This window comes from Larus michahellis, chromosome 6 (assembly GCF_964199755.1).
Source record: "Larus michahellis chromosome 6, bLarMic1.1, whole genome shotgun sequence".
NCBI classification, from domain to species: domain Eukaryota; kingdom Metazoa; phylum Chordata; class Aves; order Charadriiformes; family Laridae; genus Larus; species Larus michahellis.
In genome coordinates, this window is record NC_133901.1 from 864,932 (window position 1) to 881,844 (window position 16,913).

Genomic DNA, 16,913 nt, shown 5'->3' on the forward strand with positions numbered 1-16,913 from the left:
GCCGGTCGGGTCCTGGCCTAGAGGACACCAGTTGGCAAACGGGCCGGATGCAGAGTGTGGTCGTTTCTGCAGGCAGCGACGCCGCAAAGCCATGTTAGCACCGTATGGACTGGCGTTAGGGCAGGTGGGGAGCTGTGAGAAGGTGACAGGGAAGTTTCTGCAATAAGAGCTTGTCCTGCTCTTGACCCCTCTGTCCAAGGATTTGTTACTGGCCGTGGCAGGAGACGGCATCCGGAGCTGAGTGTGCTTTGTTCAGACCCACTGTGTCTGTTCATATCCAGACACATAAAAGGGAAGGTTTAAACAACAAAATAACAAGACTCTCTAGGGGAAAAACAGGGTTGCCTGATAGGCGTCAACTGGCAGTGGCGCGGGGATGCTCAAAGCATCGCTGCACTGGCTGCCCAGGCTGGATGTGATGGGGTAGAAATCGTTGTGTGTGAGCACCGTGGTGTTTTGGCCAAAGAAATGCTGGTGTCTGGAGGAGAAACGCTCCCAGCCTGCGCTCCCCCAGCGCGGAGACCCCAGGGAGCCTTACCAGAGCTGGCACCAAGGCGCGTGAAAGCCACCGCTCTGCATCTCCCCCACCCCCGGGGCCGGCCTGGTCTGCAGGGCCAAGCTCAGCTTCCTTGGAGTTGGCACAGGGTCCCTACGAGCTGCATGGTGTGGTGTAAATGTAGCCCAACACCATAATCATAAAGTGACGTTTTCTTTGTATTTTAGCGCGGGCAGTTACAGCAGCCGAAACGTGGAGTCGTTCCATCGCGGTTACCACTGAGGGCAGAGCTTAACCTCTCCTTTTTCTTCAGCCTTTCAGGAGTGTGAATAAGGATGTACTTGGATATATGTGCTTTTGTGAGTCAATTGATAAGGAAGTGCATTGGCAGATACAGAATTTCCAGTCTTTTTACAGTAGCCAAACAACAGTTAAAATTGCAGTGAGATTTTAAGGAGCGAATATGGTTTCCTGATGTTTTGGCATAATAAAACATTACAGGAATCGCAGTTCAAGCAGTCACGCTAATTTCTGCTCCACTGGAAACATATAGTGAATGTGACGTTTACTAGGCAGAAATACGGGAAAAAACGAAGTGAAGGGAAATGTTGTGTGGCTGAACATTAAAATAAGAAAATGTGAAGATGAGGAATGGGAAAGAGAATTTTAAGATCCCTGGCAGGGAAATCTTCACAGTGGTATAGTTCTGCACAGGACATTTAAACCTGAAATATAAAATCACCTGAAACTTATTTTACTCCAGTGCTGCATGCCAGTTAACCATGAAAAAAAAAATAGAGAAGAAGATAGACATGATAAGAGAAAAGAGACGATTGGAATAGAAAAGTCCCTCCAAATCACTGGCACCGGGTAGGAACACCTGGGCTAAGATTCAGCAAAGCTTATAAGCACGTGCTACAAAGAGCTTTGTGTGACATAAATCTTCACCTATCCCAGTGTCGTGTTTTTTAGTGAAAGTAGAAACGAGCGTTTAACTTTCGCATAAATATTTCTTTGATACTTTTAAAAATCAAAACATGAAAATCACAAATATTCTTTGACAAATCCGAAAGCCTTCAACAGACTATTTAAAGTCAAAAACGCGACTCGCATCTCCCAGTGAAAGCTGGGGAAGTTGTGTCTTCGCTCCTGAGCGGACTTTGAGGAAAGGCAGGACCCTAATTAGAGGAAACAAACCCCTCCATTGCCTTCGCTTCCTCCGAGCGGATTCGCGCCGGTGAGGACGGGGGCTCGGAGAACCTTTTCAGGCGTTCGCCCAGTGAACTTCTAGAAATGACAGATGTGAACTCCAAACTGCTCGTGTTTGGTCGTCAGTGTATTTCGGGTCAGTCACCGCAGAGCAAGCAGTTCAGCGTCTGCAATCATCCAGACCTCATCTGTAGACACCCTCCCCATTCCCACCATCACGCTCATCTCTCTGTGTTTTGTAGCTGTGCTTAGACCGGTTGGTTGCTAAAACATTAAGTGGCGTAATTCTCCCTTCTGAAGTATTAAAACTGGTGGAAGTGGAATAGCTTTGAAAAAATGCGTTCATATAAACTCTTTTCTGTGTTATTGACTTTGTTGAGGGTCTTTTCCCTGGCTGCTTTAGAGGAGCAACCTACCTTTTATCTGCCCTTTTCCAGCTGCCGCTTTGCTTTGGACACCTTTTACCCTCAGTGCTCACTAACCTCTAATCCTGCCCTGCATTGCGTCTGTCTGTTCTCCCAGATCCAGAATCTAAGGAAAGAGAAGTTACCCGTCGCTTTTCCCTAGCCTCCTCCATCAGCACCACAGTTAACGCTTCTGCTGTGACCAAAGGTACCGTCATGCTGCTTGCTTAGCTGCCCTTCTCCCTTCCTGCTGGCTGCCACGTTTGCTGCCTAATGCCCTTCACAGAGTGAGTACGTCAGGCTCGATTTTTATAAACGCAGGAGGTTCCGGTAGGAAAGAGTCAGGACCAGGGTAACACCTGCAGGGAGGCAGGCCAAGGCGTTCTGGATGTGTATCAAGGCGTGCTGCCAGCGTAAATGGTGACTCTTCTCACATTCTCCAGAATAGGCTTCAAAAAGCGGTGCTGGTTTCCACGGAAACCGGATGAATTTTTGGCTGATGTGGGGTTTGGTTTCCAGCCTCTCCCTGGTTTGGGTTAACTGAAATTCGATAGAAATTATTTCTCTGTTTCCTTAAAGCTGTTTAGGACTTTTGCTTTCAAGGAGGAGAGAATCTCCTCATTACGTAGCAGATACCAGATGGTAAGAAAGCCTGAAAATCCCGCCAGAAATGGAGTAGCACTAGATACCAGTTTCAAGCATGTTTAGCGTAATCACAGTTGTGATTAGAAATTATGTTTGCAAGGAAATTTTCAGACATGTTTAAGGGAGCTGGGTGCCCAGGATGCACTGAGCTCTACAGTTTGTGTGGGAACTTACAAAAGTTTTATTTTTGAGCTGCAATTATTTTGAGAGAAGGCACTTTAAAAAAAATTAAGATACTGCACTAGTGCCTACATTGAAACTGAAAAGCAGCCCTTGCATTTGGGCGAGCTGGTTGTGTTGAAAATCAGTAGGACCGTAGGCACCTGTGCCTGTGTGTCAGAGCTACTTTTGAGAACAGAACATATGGTCGTACGTCAAATTGTGAATATTCTGTCTTCTGGCAGCTCCTGGAATGAAGTGCAGGAACGGATCTGCAAGTTCAAGATTTGCGGGGCAATTCACAAACCAAAATAGAATGAAAAATGGCTGAGTTCAGTTGTACAAAAATCTTTGCTATGTATTTGTCAGGAAGAAGGTTGCACAGTACCGAGTGCATCGTAACTAGTTGTGAAGGATGCGAACCGTGTCCTTGACCGTGCCGTGGGGCTGTTGGGAAGCGAGAGCTGGTGGGGGTTGTTGGCAGAGGAAGGATGTGATATTACTGCTACCTACAAATGCGTCTTTGCCAACCTCTTTAGACCGTAACGCTAAATCACCACCGCATGGAAATGCTGGGTGTAGCACAGAAGAGGTTCTCAATAGCTTTCAGTCTGCGTTAGTGCCATCTCCTGGACAAGAGGGAGGGGAAAGCTCTGTGAGAGCTGAGCAGAAGCAGATGCATTTACTATGTTTTAATGTCTCTTGCAAAAAGGGGTCTGTTTCTGTTTCCTGTCCGCACCACAGAAGCCTTTGTCTTCGCCACCTAGAATTTAGGGGTTGATCATTTTTCTGGGTGAAACGGAAAGTGTTAGGCATTAGAGTTTGCAGGTAATGGGAAAGCAAGTTTCTGCTTTAACAGTATTTACAGCCTTGTGACTCTGCGAACTTCACACAGGTCCCCTTGTTCCTGCAGTTAAAGTCAAGAGACATGAGATAAAGAGTGACCCAACTCCTCTGGGGTTTGAAGGTATGAGTATTTCCATCCTGCATGAGAACCTGTTTGCCGATCTTTTGGTATTATTCCCTGAAGCCACACCTCATCACTGCTGGCAGACGGCACTGGAGCCCACTGGGGGGTTGGTGTCAGTTTATCTGTGATAATCACAGCTTGTCACCCCCGTGCCTGTCCCCTGCACTCACGTTACATTTACCAACTTTCACCCGGGGATGGCCCTGAATGAACCCCCCAGTTCTCTGCCTGTTTTGGGAAGTAGCGCTCTAGACTGTGGTCTGGATCTGGAATTTCTGCCTGGGTCCTGCCTCGCTCCGTAGGGTGCAGCAGCCGGGAGCCAAGGGGCTACTATTCACCCTCACCTGCAGCCTGGCCGCTTCCATCCCTCCCGCGTGTCGGTGGCTCTGCCTGGCAGGAGGAGCCGGAGCCGTGTGCTTTGGGCTGCAGAGGGGCTCGGCTGGGCATTAATATCCGTGTAAGGTGCAGTGTTCCATTTCAGCCAAGCAGAATTTCCACCTATTCGTTGCAGCGGTTTCACCAATTACTGTTTAATAAACAATACCAAAGAGTTAAACCGGGAAGCTTCCAATGCCAGCGTTCCCTTTAACACAGGCATTTGCCGGAGCATGTTGCCCTGTGGAGCAGAGAGGTCGGAAGACACAATCCAGAGGCAGCAAAGGAAATGGCAGTTTTGCTGTTTGTAGCATATTTCCTTTCGCCAGTGACCGCTGGCACCACGTTTGGAATCACCCTGGCACCCAGCACCAGAGTTTTCCAAACCGTGGTGTTTATTCCTCACTTTCCTCATGGCAGGTTCTTCCGATCTCAGCATACCGTGTGGCTGCAGAGGTGTGGGGTGCCAGTTCTGTCCCTAGGATAGAGCCGAGTTGATCCTCACTGGTTAAAAACGTGGTCCTACTGCAGGCCACCCCTCACCAGGCTGAGGTCCTTTAAGTAGGAAGCAACGAACATTATCACCCCTTTCCCAGAAGATACGGCCGCTGCTGCCAGGGCTGTCAGAGTCAGTAACGCAAAGGATTTGATGCACTTAGATAAAAACTTCCCCCGCAAAATTGCATTGCATTCATCAAGAGTGAAAGTATTCATTTTCTGGCTGGGAAGAGGAGCATCAAAACCATATACCATCACCTGCAGAACGATTTGAAATGCTGCAAGGAAAATATGCCAAAAATGTGTCAGGAAGCTGTAGTGAAATAGAACACTGCACTGGTCACCCCGCAGTCGTCGTCCTTTACTAACATCAGTATTTCTGTTTGATTCCTTTGGCTGTTCTCTGTCCCCCTCGGACCTGCAGTGTTTCTGCGGAATGCTGCTGCCTGTTCTCTCGTTTGTGCTGGTCATTTGTCTCCTCGTTTATAACCGTCAGCCCCCGTCCACCCGTTTGTTAGAGAGACTGCCAGTGGCAGAGGTGATATGGGAATTCACCCTGCACTGTCTGGTCGCTATTTCACCTTGAAGACACAAATTGTGCTTCCTGTCACAGATGCTTTTGAGAACACCATTTTGGCCCAGACTAAATGTAATACCGGTTCCACCACGAGACCCGTACCTAGATCTGCTTCACAGACAGGTAAACAAAATTAAAACATTTATCCTCTCAATTTGAGAGTGTGATATAAATGTATGATAATATTTACTCTCTTTAACTTAAAGAGATTTTTCTCTTTTTATGAGCGTCGTTTCCCATGAAAGCAATGGAAGAACAAGCTCGGGTCGCCAGCAGGGATAGAAACAGTGCCCCACGTTCTGGTTTTCTGTAGGTGGGGCACAGCTGGAAACAATTCTTTTAATTGATGTCAGAGAGCTCAGAATTTGGTCTGTGTAATTTTATAGCTTGAATTAAGTACATAAAACTTAGGCTGTTTCTTAGTCTTTGAAATTAGGATAGCAGTTTGTACAGAAGAGGAAGGCTGATGCGTGTGTTTGTAGGGAATCCCTGCTGGTTAGGTTTCTGCCTACGGATGACGGTGGCAAAAGATCACTGACGCTTTGTCCAAGGTGGGAGGGGGACGTCTTTGGGATTTTTTGGTGTTTGTAGCTCAGCCTGTGAATTTGAACTAAAATTCCTGTAGCAGTTTGAAGCTGATTGGCACCGATGTATTCTGGTACCTTCAGCCAGTTGCCAGGATTTGGCTGGTGTGGTTCAGCCGGGACAGACAGACGGTGGGGTCGGGTTCCACGTGCTGCCTGGGCTGAAGCTGCAGTTCCCGTGGCACCGACCTGGGCACAGACCGTGGCGGGGACGCTCACAACCCAGCACACAAGTGGCACTGCAGGGGCTGGTGTACACCTTGAAAAGCACCGAGGATGGGTGCGCGTGGGCAGGGATTAAATAAACCTGTTGCTCCCAGATCAGATCGTTTTTCTGTTTAGTCCCTGAACTGCCCGGCTTGGGTTTTGTGTTGTCTCAGGCCAGGTTTTGGGTTGGTTGGAGCATCTGGCTCCGTGCCTTGCTGTCAGCACTGCTTTGCCGTGTCCGCAGCAGTGGCCCACAAGCTGGAAGGAGCTTGGCTAATATCCGCTCGGCCCGAGTCCCCGTGAATCGGCCAGTGCACAGCGAGGACATGAAGTAGGAAGGCAGGGGCAAGTTGACTGCCTCCATTCAGCCCGTATCTTCCCAGGCTGCAGGATCCCTTGGTAGATGCCAGGTCTGTTTCCTGCTGGCCGGGCTGTGGTCACCCCTGTCAGAAAAGGGACGGGCATCAAGTGCGAAGGGAAGCGTAGAGCTCGACTGGGATCTGTGCGGGAGAGGCCGAGTCAGCTTTCCATGACGGGAGCCTCGGGCAGGCAGGTTCAGCCTGAATTTCCCTCAGGACACATCCTCTGGGCGTGCCTCGGTGGGCAAAGGGATCGACGCTTGTGCTTGGGCTGGAAATCTCTCCTTAGGCGTCGTCCACCGGGCTGGGGTGGTTTTGGGTGCAAATCACACACTAAAACTGCTAACAGCAGAAATATGAGTGAGATCTTCTCTACCTGCCACCGAGGTCTGGTTGTCCATGTGCCTTCTTGTTTGCTCTGTCCCTTCGCTGCACTTCCAGCTGCTCCAGGGTATGGTCTGGTACCTTGCTCAGGTGGTAGTATCACCCTGGGGCCAGGTGGAGATAAGCCAACCACCATTCGGTGGCTTCAGGCTTCAATTTATAGATGAATGTGTGGAGGTAAGCTGGAAACCGAACGAGCACAGCCTTCTGAAAGTCACGTCAGCAAAAGTTGTTATTTGCTACGGCGCTCGCTCCGCAGAAACGTTCCTGGTCCTTGCGTTTTGTGCCTCCTGAACCGAAGAGATTTAGCAACGCTGAAGACGCAGGGTATCGGTGGGCATGCAGCTGTGGCCACACAGTCTGCCCTCCAACGAGTGGCAGTAAGTGGTACAGGTTTTTAGAGATAGAATAATGGCTGAAATGTAATTCTTATGGCAAAATCAGGGAACAAGGTGTAAAAAGGTAGAAGCAATTCAGTAAGTGGAATAGTGGGAACCAAACCCATGACATCTAGTTTTAAAAGACTGGGTCTGAAAGGGGCTAATGACTGATAGCTAACTCTTTCTGTTCTCCTTTGAAAAGGCTGGCCCAGCAGGCAAATGCCGTCTCTAGACACGTTTGAAGATTTTGAAGCCATCCCCTCCAGCACGGATGAACTCTCCAACTCCTCTGACTTGGAGGAAGAGACCAACCCCAACAACGTAATTCCTCTTTCAAATTGCGCTGCCCTTTCCCAGGGCCACCTCCTCTTCTCCAAGGATCACGATGTGAACTGCCCGGCCGGGGTTCATGCCAGCCTTACGTTCATGGATATGTGGGAATACAGAAGACGGGAATTTGATGCGGGGTGTTGGGGGGTTATCCCAAGGCTGTTTTGTTGATCAGGATGAGGACCATAAACAGTCACCCTTACTTGTAAGCTGTAGCTTAACCTCTTACAAAAGTGAGGGAAACTCTGAGCCCTTAAAAAAGTAATTTCAGACTTTTCCAGATGACTTAACCGGGTGTCACAAACCCGATTTCTGGATCAGAATAACGGCTGGCCAGTTAACTCTAAAGCCTGAATGCACAGCACAGTTCTGTCCTAAGTTTGAATAAAATTTAACCTGGCATGATAAAAGGAATAAAAAAGTGACACAATTCCCTACGGAAGAAAGCTCTGCCAGCTTGAAATGCCTAATTCAGTATTGAACTAACCTGGCTCTCTCTTGCAGTGTTCTTTCATCCACAGTGACTGTATTTCTGGTGCATTGTTTCATTCATTTTAGGGGACCAATCTCTTCCGGGTAGAAGGCAGTTTTGACAGCTGTTTCCCGGATTCTCTTACACTCGAGGATGGAGATTTAGTGCAGTTTGTGCAGGAAGGAGAGAACGGTCAATGGTGAGTACCGCAGAGAGACAGAATTTGACAGGTAGAACAGCCATAACCTCCTGGAAAAGATGGATGATATTCAGAAAGATGTCAAAGCCTCTTCAAAATCAATCAAATCCACTCCCCCCGTGGACCACAGTGTGAAAGAGGCAGAGGGAGGCACGAACGTACAAGCAGCTTTGGTTAATGCCCCCTGGCTGGCTTTCATCCCAGACGCTTGTGACCCGAGGCTTAAGAGGACAGAAGTTTGCATGAAGGAAACGGAGGGGAGTTTCTGGGCTTTTGACGCCTTCTAGCCGGAAGGACAGCTGTCCCGGGAGCACCTTCCCGTAGGATACATCAGTAAAATCCCCATCCCTTCCAGCCAGCCGCAGCAGGGAGCCAGAGAGCATTTTTAGCCCCAAAGGCTGAGATGTAAGAAGGGATTGACAGAGTGGGATCAATCTGCCCGCCTTGAGCCCACGTACATTTCGGTGTGTTTGTTCTCTCTGGCTGGCGCGTGAGTGTTAGGAACAGACCTGGCCGGGCATCTGAATTCTCTGTCGTGGGTAATTTGGAGGAAGAAGATCTGATCTCTGAAGGGCCGGCGCAGTCACACCCTTCGCCCAGAGCTGACGTGGGGCTGAGACGGGAGCGAGTCCTGTGGGGAGAAGTGGGTGGGAATAAACCCATCCACCCCAGGTGGTATTTACAGCAAGGGGGGTGGACAATGTGAGAGACTCATTTTCTTCAGCTCTGAATTTGGCCCAGGGTCTCAAGGCCGCTGCTTGTCACAGCTGGGATAGCGGCTCACAGCAAAGGCTGCTGAAACTTAGTCAGCGGCTACCTGGAGGAATTCCCGGGGTCCTCTGCCTTCTTCCTTAGTTTAGGAAACAGCTGCGCAACATGCACCTCTAAGAATCACAACCCAGGGAAAGGGAGCGTAGGGCAATTCACTGGCCTTTCTCTGAATTCCAGGTTAGTGAAGAAACTGGTCTCTGAGAAAAGCGACTGGGTTCCTTCCAGTATATTGCAGCCAGCAGAGGGGGACAGTAACAGCATAATGAAGAACAGCAATGCAGGTAATAGAGAAAATGAGTTACTGGCATTTAATTTTTTTTTCATACTACAAAAGGATGCACTTTCTGTATTAAAGCCCTCGGCCTGGGCGCGTGTCTGTGCTGCAGCCTGTGTGGCGCAGCTGGGCTAGCCTGCAATACGGTGCCGTGGGTGTCAGAGCTCGTCAGGCTCAGCAGCTGCCCCTGGCATGGATCGGCTCTTTCCCCCTTCGCGGGCAGAACCTGAATCTCCCACCAAACTCCTGTGGCTCCCAGTACTCAGGCTGGCTACCTTACAGCTGGCCCAGGTGCGTGCCGTGGCAGGTGTGTGTGAGTGGAGGGTAGCGCTCACCCTGACGCGGGTTTGGAATTAGATCAGCATCAGGGCCGTGGTTCTGGTCTCGGCTTGAAAACGTTCACATCTCATGAACCGTGACTGCTCTCATCATGTTTCACTGCTGGCTCCGAAGGCTGGAGGAAGGGCTGCCCTGGCGAGATTTCAGCCAAATCAGCGCTAAAAGTCAGCCTTTCTTCAGCTTCGGTTCTGACCTAACACCCAAACAGGTTGCACTGGACAAGCTGAATCTCGGCAACTCTGCAGATCAAAGGTTTACAATTTTAGATTAATTTTTGCCCATCATTAAATGTGATTTACTCAAATGTGTCCTGCTTTTCTTCTGGTAACGGAAGAAAGCAAAATCTGGCCCAGCCATTCCCTGGGGAGCTGCGACTCTGAGGTACTGGTTTATTTTGATTTATTTTTTTTCTGTCAGTTTGCTAAAGTGGAGAAAAACCTCTTTGACCATTAACCAGGATTCTTTGCTGTGGTTTGAAGGGAGTTTGGTAATTGCTGCTCCATCACCCCCACGGTGGGTCAGTCCTGCCTTCACCCTCAGTGCCTCGCTGCGGCCCTCGTTGCTTCGGCATGTCCGGTGCGTCAAAAGACAACTAAAGCCACACACCTATTACAGTTGGTTACGGGCCAAAAGAGCCTCCCCCGCCTTCAGTGAAGGAATTAGGAGAGCAGTAGAATTGTGATTACTTGTGCTTTGTTTTATTTCAGGCTTTTAACAATGAACCTCAAGACTAGATGGGAAATCCTTTAGCCGTGTTGTAGTGACCGTGCCCGTGTCCTCCTTTTCAGACATGTACAACGATTCCTGCAGCACGGCCTCGGTAGAGTCGGACACCAAGGAGAGCGAGGTGGCCAAAAGCTTCCCAGCAGAGCAGAGGGCTGGCAGCTGAGCAGCAGGACCAGCCTTCCTCGGGACCCCATCCACCTCTGGCTATTTTGGGTGGATGCTGGATCAAAGTTGCCTTTCTCACAAGCTCTGAGGTTCGTGATTCACTAGAACTTTATCAGCATGAACAGATGAGAACTGTGCTGTCCACCTGGCAAGCTGGGAAAAACAAACTTGAAAGGAGCATTAAACATCCGGAAAGCATCAAAACCCACCTTCAGTATTAGAGGAGAAAAATGCTTCTCGCATTGATTATCAAACCGGTTCAGAAGATGTGGCCTAAATTAGGTCGACAGCAGAGCTGCAGAGCCACTATGCACACACCTTTGGGCAGCTTTGCTCGAGCACGGAGTCACCACAGAGGGACACACGTGTGGTTACGAGTTCTTGCTCTACCATGGGGTCGCCTGGAGGTTTTTCCATTTGCTTGCCTCTGGCTGTGCCTTGCCCGTCCTCCTTAATTCCAGCTGATGCATCACAAATGTGCCCTTTTTGCTGATGGTCAACACCAAAAACATCCCATTTTAGGGAGGCTGTGGAAAGGAAGCTTCTGACTTGGACCATAAGAGGGGCTTCGCGCAGCAACGACGTGACTCCTCTTGCGGTGGCACAGCGAGCGACCTGCTGCGGCCAGCGTTGTCGGGATGGTGCAGACGCAGCTCCTGGCTACGAGGTGGAGGTGCAGAGCTTCGCAGGGAGGCATGGATGTGTGACAGCTACCGTGACAGAGAACATGTTGAACTCCTTTTACAATACAAGTCATTCCGCTGCCCCCTCTGTGGTCTGTAGTTGCTGGATCACAACCCTTTGCATTTGGTGGCGAGAGCTGAACTGAATGCCGTGTAACGTCATATGTTAGTAGACTGCATGCTTTCTTTGTGCGCTGGGCTACGGAGTAGATACATTTCACCCCTCATTTGGAATATACTTAAGCATTGCAAATAGGCAGTGAGCACGAGATGCTCCGACGAGTGGATAAAGTGTTGTTGTTAAAGACTTCTTTCCAGGACATTTGATTACAGGACTGTACCAAATCTCTGCCACATAAGGATGTAATGTATCATATAAAGCGATTACAGATGTTATAATTCCTGTACAAGCCATTAGCTCATTTAGAGCAGCTGTTAAGGCGAGAAGGCATTTTGATGGTAATTGGGTCTTAGGTCCCACAAAAGCTGCTAATCCTTTAGTAAAGATAAGTATTGACCGAGGGCTGCAAACAGGCAAAGACCAGCCTGGTAGAAATGACCCCAGAAGCTCAGGAGTGAGTGTTTGGCTTTCGCTATTTAGGGGTTTTGTTGTTTAACCCCGAGACTAGCGGTGCTCTGTGTAAATAACAAAGGGGACGAAAGCACTAAAAATGGAGATGAAGCAAAACCAAAACCCACTCTTTAGTGACTGAGCGGAATAGTAGGAGTCTGTATCGTTTCCGTGATCATCTTTGCAGGGACACGGACGTTTTTCCTTGTGTCTCAGCGGAGGCTGGCGTTGCAAATACCGTAGTGTGTGAGTCAGGATAGCTGTGGAGCAGGTAGATAGTCCCATTCCAGAAAAAGCCTTGGAGCAGGTAAAGGCCGATTCGGATTTTGTTTGCCTGTGAAGGCTTCTTGGTTAATTAGGAGTTGCACTGTCGTGATGAGTTCCCACGGTTCTTCTAACCATCAGTATCTAAACTCTTGATTTCTGTCGCTTTCCGTTCATGACTAAAGGACCTGAGAGTTCTGGACCTTTTTGGAAGCAAATTGTGTCCTACGGAGATAAGAGCGTCTGCTTTGTGCTGGTCATTTACCTTAGAAGTGACAGGTGGGCACTCCGGGACACGAATCCCATTCGTCCACTGTAGTTACGAGCGGCTTGAGGGAAGACTTGTTTCCTTTCAGCCCCTAAGAAATATGCAGTGATGTTTTCTTGTGGTGCAATTATTTTATCCTCTCCCTAAAATGAGTTCGTTTTGGTTTCTGTATTACTTTCAGTACTATTTGCACGGCCCCCGCCCTGAGGAGAGGAGAGGGGCAGGGAGCTTTGATTGCACATTGATAACTTTTGTGTGTGTGTGTGTGTGTGTGTGAGAGACGGGGGTTACCCTGGGTATACGGAATTGCCAAAATTAGGATTTGTGACATTGCTGACAGATGGAAAGGTGCAACCCTGCACTTTGGAGGAATTCCTTCTAACGGTGACATGGCAGTGGGCAGTCTCTGAACCGACGACGGAGAATCAGGTACTGCCAGTCCGTCTCCTCCCTCTGCTGAGTGCAGGGTGACAGCGTGCCAGCCCCGTATCCCCTGGTGCCTCGACATCTCCCTCTAAAATGGAGGCTGTGGGATTTCCCACGTGTTGAATTTTGTTGCTAAATTTTAGCATGTATGCAAAAGTTGGGGCCCCTCCAGGGGAGAGCAAAGCATTCGACCCCTTACGTCCCACTGCGACCCCCGTGAGTGTCGGTGGTGGCATCCCGCGGGGCAGTCGAGAGCTGGAGCAGGGGAGAGGGTTGCTGCAGAACTGTGTCCTCTCTGCCGGCTCACCAGCGCGTCGGGACACCTGCAGAGGTATGGGCTGGATTATAACAATCCTCCTCCCTACTTTGCTTTCAAAATCAATTCTTTTTTTCCCCCCAAAATCTCATGTTTCATACTGTTGGACCAAAGTTTGAGTCATTGCTGCACCATGAATGTCCCGAGGGTGCAGGTGACCCCCTGCCCGTGGCCGTGTGCCACAGCCTGGTCTCAGCGGTCTCTGGGAGCTGAGCATCTCACTGCTGTCCTTGGGCGCGGCGGAACGCGAGCAGGGACCCCACGGCCGTTAATTGTGTCCTTACCCGTCCTGCAGTGCCAGTGAGCCAAAGGCACCTGCCCGTTTCTGTCTCCACGTGCTGAACTCAGAGGGTCCCGCCACCATCGCAGCTGCTCCGGGGTAACGGGGCCCTTTCCCTGGGCGCTGCCGCAGGGTGGGCGGCAGGAGCTGGTGCCGCGCCGCCGCTGTCGCGCTCTTGGAGCACGAAGTTCAGTGCCAGACCAGGCTGCTGACAAGCCTGAGAGCAGCCAGCAAGAAGTAACCTTCTGGCTTTGCTGAGGAGACAAAATGGGGCTTGGTGACTTTTTTTTTTAATAGCAGACAGGATAGTCTTGTAATTAGTGCATTTCTGTCAAGCAAGGTGATAATTAAGGGAATGACTCTCCATGTACAGTCTGGAATATGATCTGGTAATGCCCAGCGAGACTAATGTGTACATTAAGGTATATTTATTCTGTATGTAGATCTTTGACACCATCATTTTCAGGTAGATGGACCCAAAAATCATAGTTTCCAAACACGGATTTCATTTCGGTGTTGTTTGGAGATGATTTAGTGACCAGAAAGTCGTTTAAAAGGAGTGGTTGCTGCTCCGTTTCAGCTGTAGACGAGACAAAGCCCAAGGCAAATCTCTGCTGCAGCAGCTCTCGTGGCTGAGCATCGTGCTCCTGCCGCCTGAGAGCGGTCGGCGGTGGCTGCCTGGCCGTTCCCTCCGGGGCGGGCGCCGCGAGAGTTGCCTTCCAGGGAGCTGGGACTTGGATCTTCTCCCTCTGCTCTGCTGCCAGCTCCTGTGAGCCTCGCAGAGCCCTCCCAGCCTCGGCACCCTGCCCTCGCTGGGCCGCAGGCTCCTTCCGCGCTGGGGGTAACGACAGCCAGGGACGGGCAGCTGCCACCATGCGTAAGTCTCGCTTTTAGTAAACCAGGCGAAACGTAAGCGGGCCTGACCCCCTGCTCCTCTCGCCTCAGACCCACCGGCTGGAGGGACAGACCAGTGCTCACTGCCTGGGTCATCCACGGCTGCGGCCAAACCGTGTCGGAGCACTGGCTTTTCTTGCCAGTGACAACAAAGCTGTGCGTGTGTCTTAGGTTCCGGTTGTGTATGTGATGAAAAGCCATTTTATTATCCACAATTTTCTTAGAGTCTGAGATTTCAAACCAGATTGGGTATGAGAAAGGCCATGCGCTTCCTTTCCAAAAATACTCAAAGCCTGACTTCCAACATACATATGACTAGAAATATATAAGAATAATAAGCAAAAAGAGCCAAATTGTGTATTTCTTCTTGCAGCTGGAGCTGAAATAGCTGCTAAGATTTCCTCTCCCCAGCTGAGAATTGGTACAGTTTGTTTCTCTTGCATATTTTCCATGGTGTTGATAATGATGTGTTTGTATATTGTGACTGATGAGAGATAATCAGACAGGGAAAGAGCGCAGAATTACCTGTCCTTTTTTTTTTTCCAGTCGAGACAGAATGTATGAATTTATTACAAGAAAAAAGTGTGCAAATGAACTTTCTGTAATTAGGCCATTTGACCTGTGTAGAACCCCACTTTGTTTGAAATTTATAAAAATTATAACTAGTACAAAACATGTGGTTGATGTCTCTATATGAAGTAACAAGTCCAGTGAGCTTTCCTTGCGTTCACAATGAATGAGTAACAGTGAAGGCACACAAAAAAATCCACACGTCTGCCCAATATAACTTTGTTTGTCCAACACACGCACGTCACAAAAGGCACAAAGTGTTTTTTTTTCCTTTACCCATCTCCCTTAGTCACGCTCCTCGATCCCTGGGACCCTTAGGAGCATGGAAGGGTTCACGCAGAGTTTGGAGTTGTGGGTGCTGCAGCCGCAGGGCAGGGAGGTTGCAGGATAACTTTATTATCGTTATCCCCAAGATATCTGCATACCTTTGGCTACCAGTGGTTTATTAGGGTTGTGGATCCTGTAGAAGGGCAAGGAGGTGAAAATGAGAATGGAGAAACACAATGCAAATGCAGAGAGCAAAATAAATTTGCGCTAATTTCAGCTGGTATCCAGGTTTCTGGGGGCAAACTTCACCTTGCTTCAGTTTTCAAGTCGTTGGACTCATCACTTAATGCAGTGCAATATTGGTATGAGAAAATGAAGAACCAGGACCGCAGTGGGCCCCGGGTGTGCGGCTTGCTTCGTCCCCCCCATCCCCCCATGGCGGGAAGCGCCATGGCACGCCTGAGGAAGGCCGTCCTGGTGCGGGTCCCTGCCATCCAGCGCCATGGCACGCCTGAGGAAGCTTCTCCTGGTGCAGGTCCCTGCCATCCAGCGCCATGGCACGCCTGAGGAAGCTTCTCCTGGTGCGGGTCCCTGCCATCCAGCGCCATGGCACGCCTGAGGAAGGCCGTCCTGGTGCGGGTCCCTGCCATCCAGCGCCATGGCACGCCTGAGGAAGGCCGTCCTGGTGCGGGTCCCTGCCATCCAGCGCCATGGCACGCCTGAGGAAGGCCGTCCTGGTGCGGGTCCCTGCCATCCAGCGCCATGGCACGCCTGAGGAAGCTTCTCCCGGTGCAGGTCCCTGCCATCCAGCGCCATGGCACGCCTGAGGAAGCCTCTCCTGGTGCGGGTCCCTGCCATCCAGCGCCGTGGCACGCCTGAGGAAGCTTCTCCTGGTGCGGGTCCCTGCCATCGAGCGCCGTGGCACGCCTGAGGAAGCTTCTCCCGGTGCAGGTCCCTGCCATCCAGCGCCATGGCACGCCTGAGGAAGCTTCTCCTGGTGCGGGTCCCTGCCATCCAGCGCCATGGCACGCCTGAGGAAGCTTCTCCCGGTGCAGGTCCCTGCCATCCAGCGCCATGGCACGCCTGAGGAAGCCTCTCCTGGTGCAGGTCCCTGCCATCCAGCGCCATGGCACGCCTGAGGAAGCTTCTCCCGGTGCAGGTCCCTGCCATCCAGCGCCATGGCACGCCTGAGGAAGCCTCTCCTGGTGCGGGTCCCTGCCATCCAGTGCCATGGCACGCCTGAGGAAGCTTCTCCCGGTGCAGGTCCCTGCCATCCAGCGCCATGGCACGCCTGAGGAAGCTTCTCCTGGTGCGGGTCCCTGCCATCCAGCGCCATGGCATGCCTGAGGAAGCTTCTCCTGGTGCGGGTCCCTGCCATCCAGCGCCATGGCACGCCTGAGGAAGCCTCTCCTGGTGCAGGTCCCTGCCATCCAGCGCCATGGCACGCCTGAGGAAGCTTCTCCTGGTGCGGGTCCCTGCCATCCAGCCCCATGGCACGCCTGAGGAAGCTTCTCCTGGTGCAGGTCCCTGCCATCCAGCGCCATGGCACGCCTGAGGAAGCCTCTCCTGGTGCAGGTCCCTGCCGTCCAGCACCATGGCACGCCTGAGGAAGCTTCTCCTGGTGCGGGTCCCTGCCATCCAGCGCCATGGCACGCCTGAGGAAGCTTCTCCTGGTGCAGGTCCCTGCCATCCAGCGCCATGGCACGCCTGAGGAAGCCTCTCCTGGTGCAGGTCCCTGCCGTCCAGCACCATGGCACGCCTGAGGAAGCTTCTCCTGGTGCGGGTCCCTGCCATCCAGCGCCATGGCACGCCTGAGGAAGCTTCTCCCGGTGCAGGTCCCTGCCATCCAGC

At 50.9% G+C, this 16,913-nt stretch overlaps 1 protein-coding gene across 11 annotated transcripts in view; it reads left to right on the forward strand.

The window, feature by feature from the left end:
- The window catches only part of MCF2L2 (MCF.2 cell line derived transforming sequence-like 2), a 178,246-nt gene extending 162,669 nt beyond the window's left edge, over window positions 1–15,577 (forward strand). For 6 of the 11 annotated variants that reach the window (XM_074591573.1, XM_074591577.1, XM_074591574.1 and 3 more), the window contains 7 exons: window positions 2,228–2,317; window positions 3,809–3,880; window positions 5,370–5,456; window positions 7,450–7,568; window positions 8,136–8,248; window positions 9,197–9,300; window positions 10,421–15,577. In XM_074591573.1, coding sequence (XP_074447674.1) covers window positions 2,228–2,317; window positions 3,809–3,880; window positions 5,370–5,456; window positions 7,450–7,568; window positions 8,136–8,248; window positions 9,197–9,300; window positions 10,421–10,521 — 686 coding nt within the window. In that variant the 3' untranslated portion in view covers window positions 10,522–15,577. Of the gene's footprint in view, window positions 1–2,227; window positions 2,318–3,808; window positions 3,881–5,369; window positions 5,457–7,449; window positions 7,569–8,135; window positions 8,249–9,196; window positions 9,301–10,339 lie in introns of all 11 variants that reach the window. The other 5 variants (XM_074591578.1, XM_074591579.1, XM_074591576.1 and 2 more) reach the window with 4 other exon arrangements.
- Window positions 15,578–16,913: the final 1,336 nt, after the last annotated feature.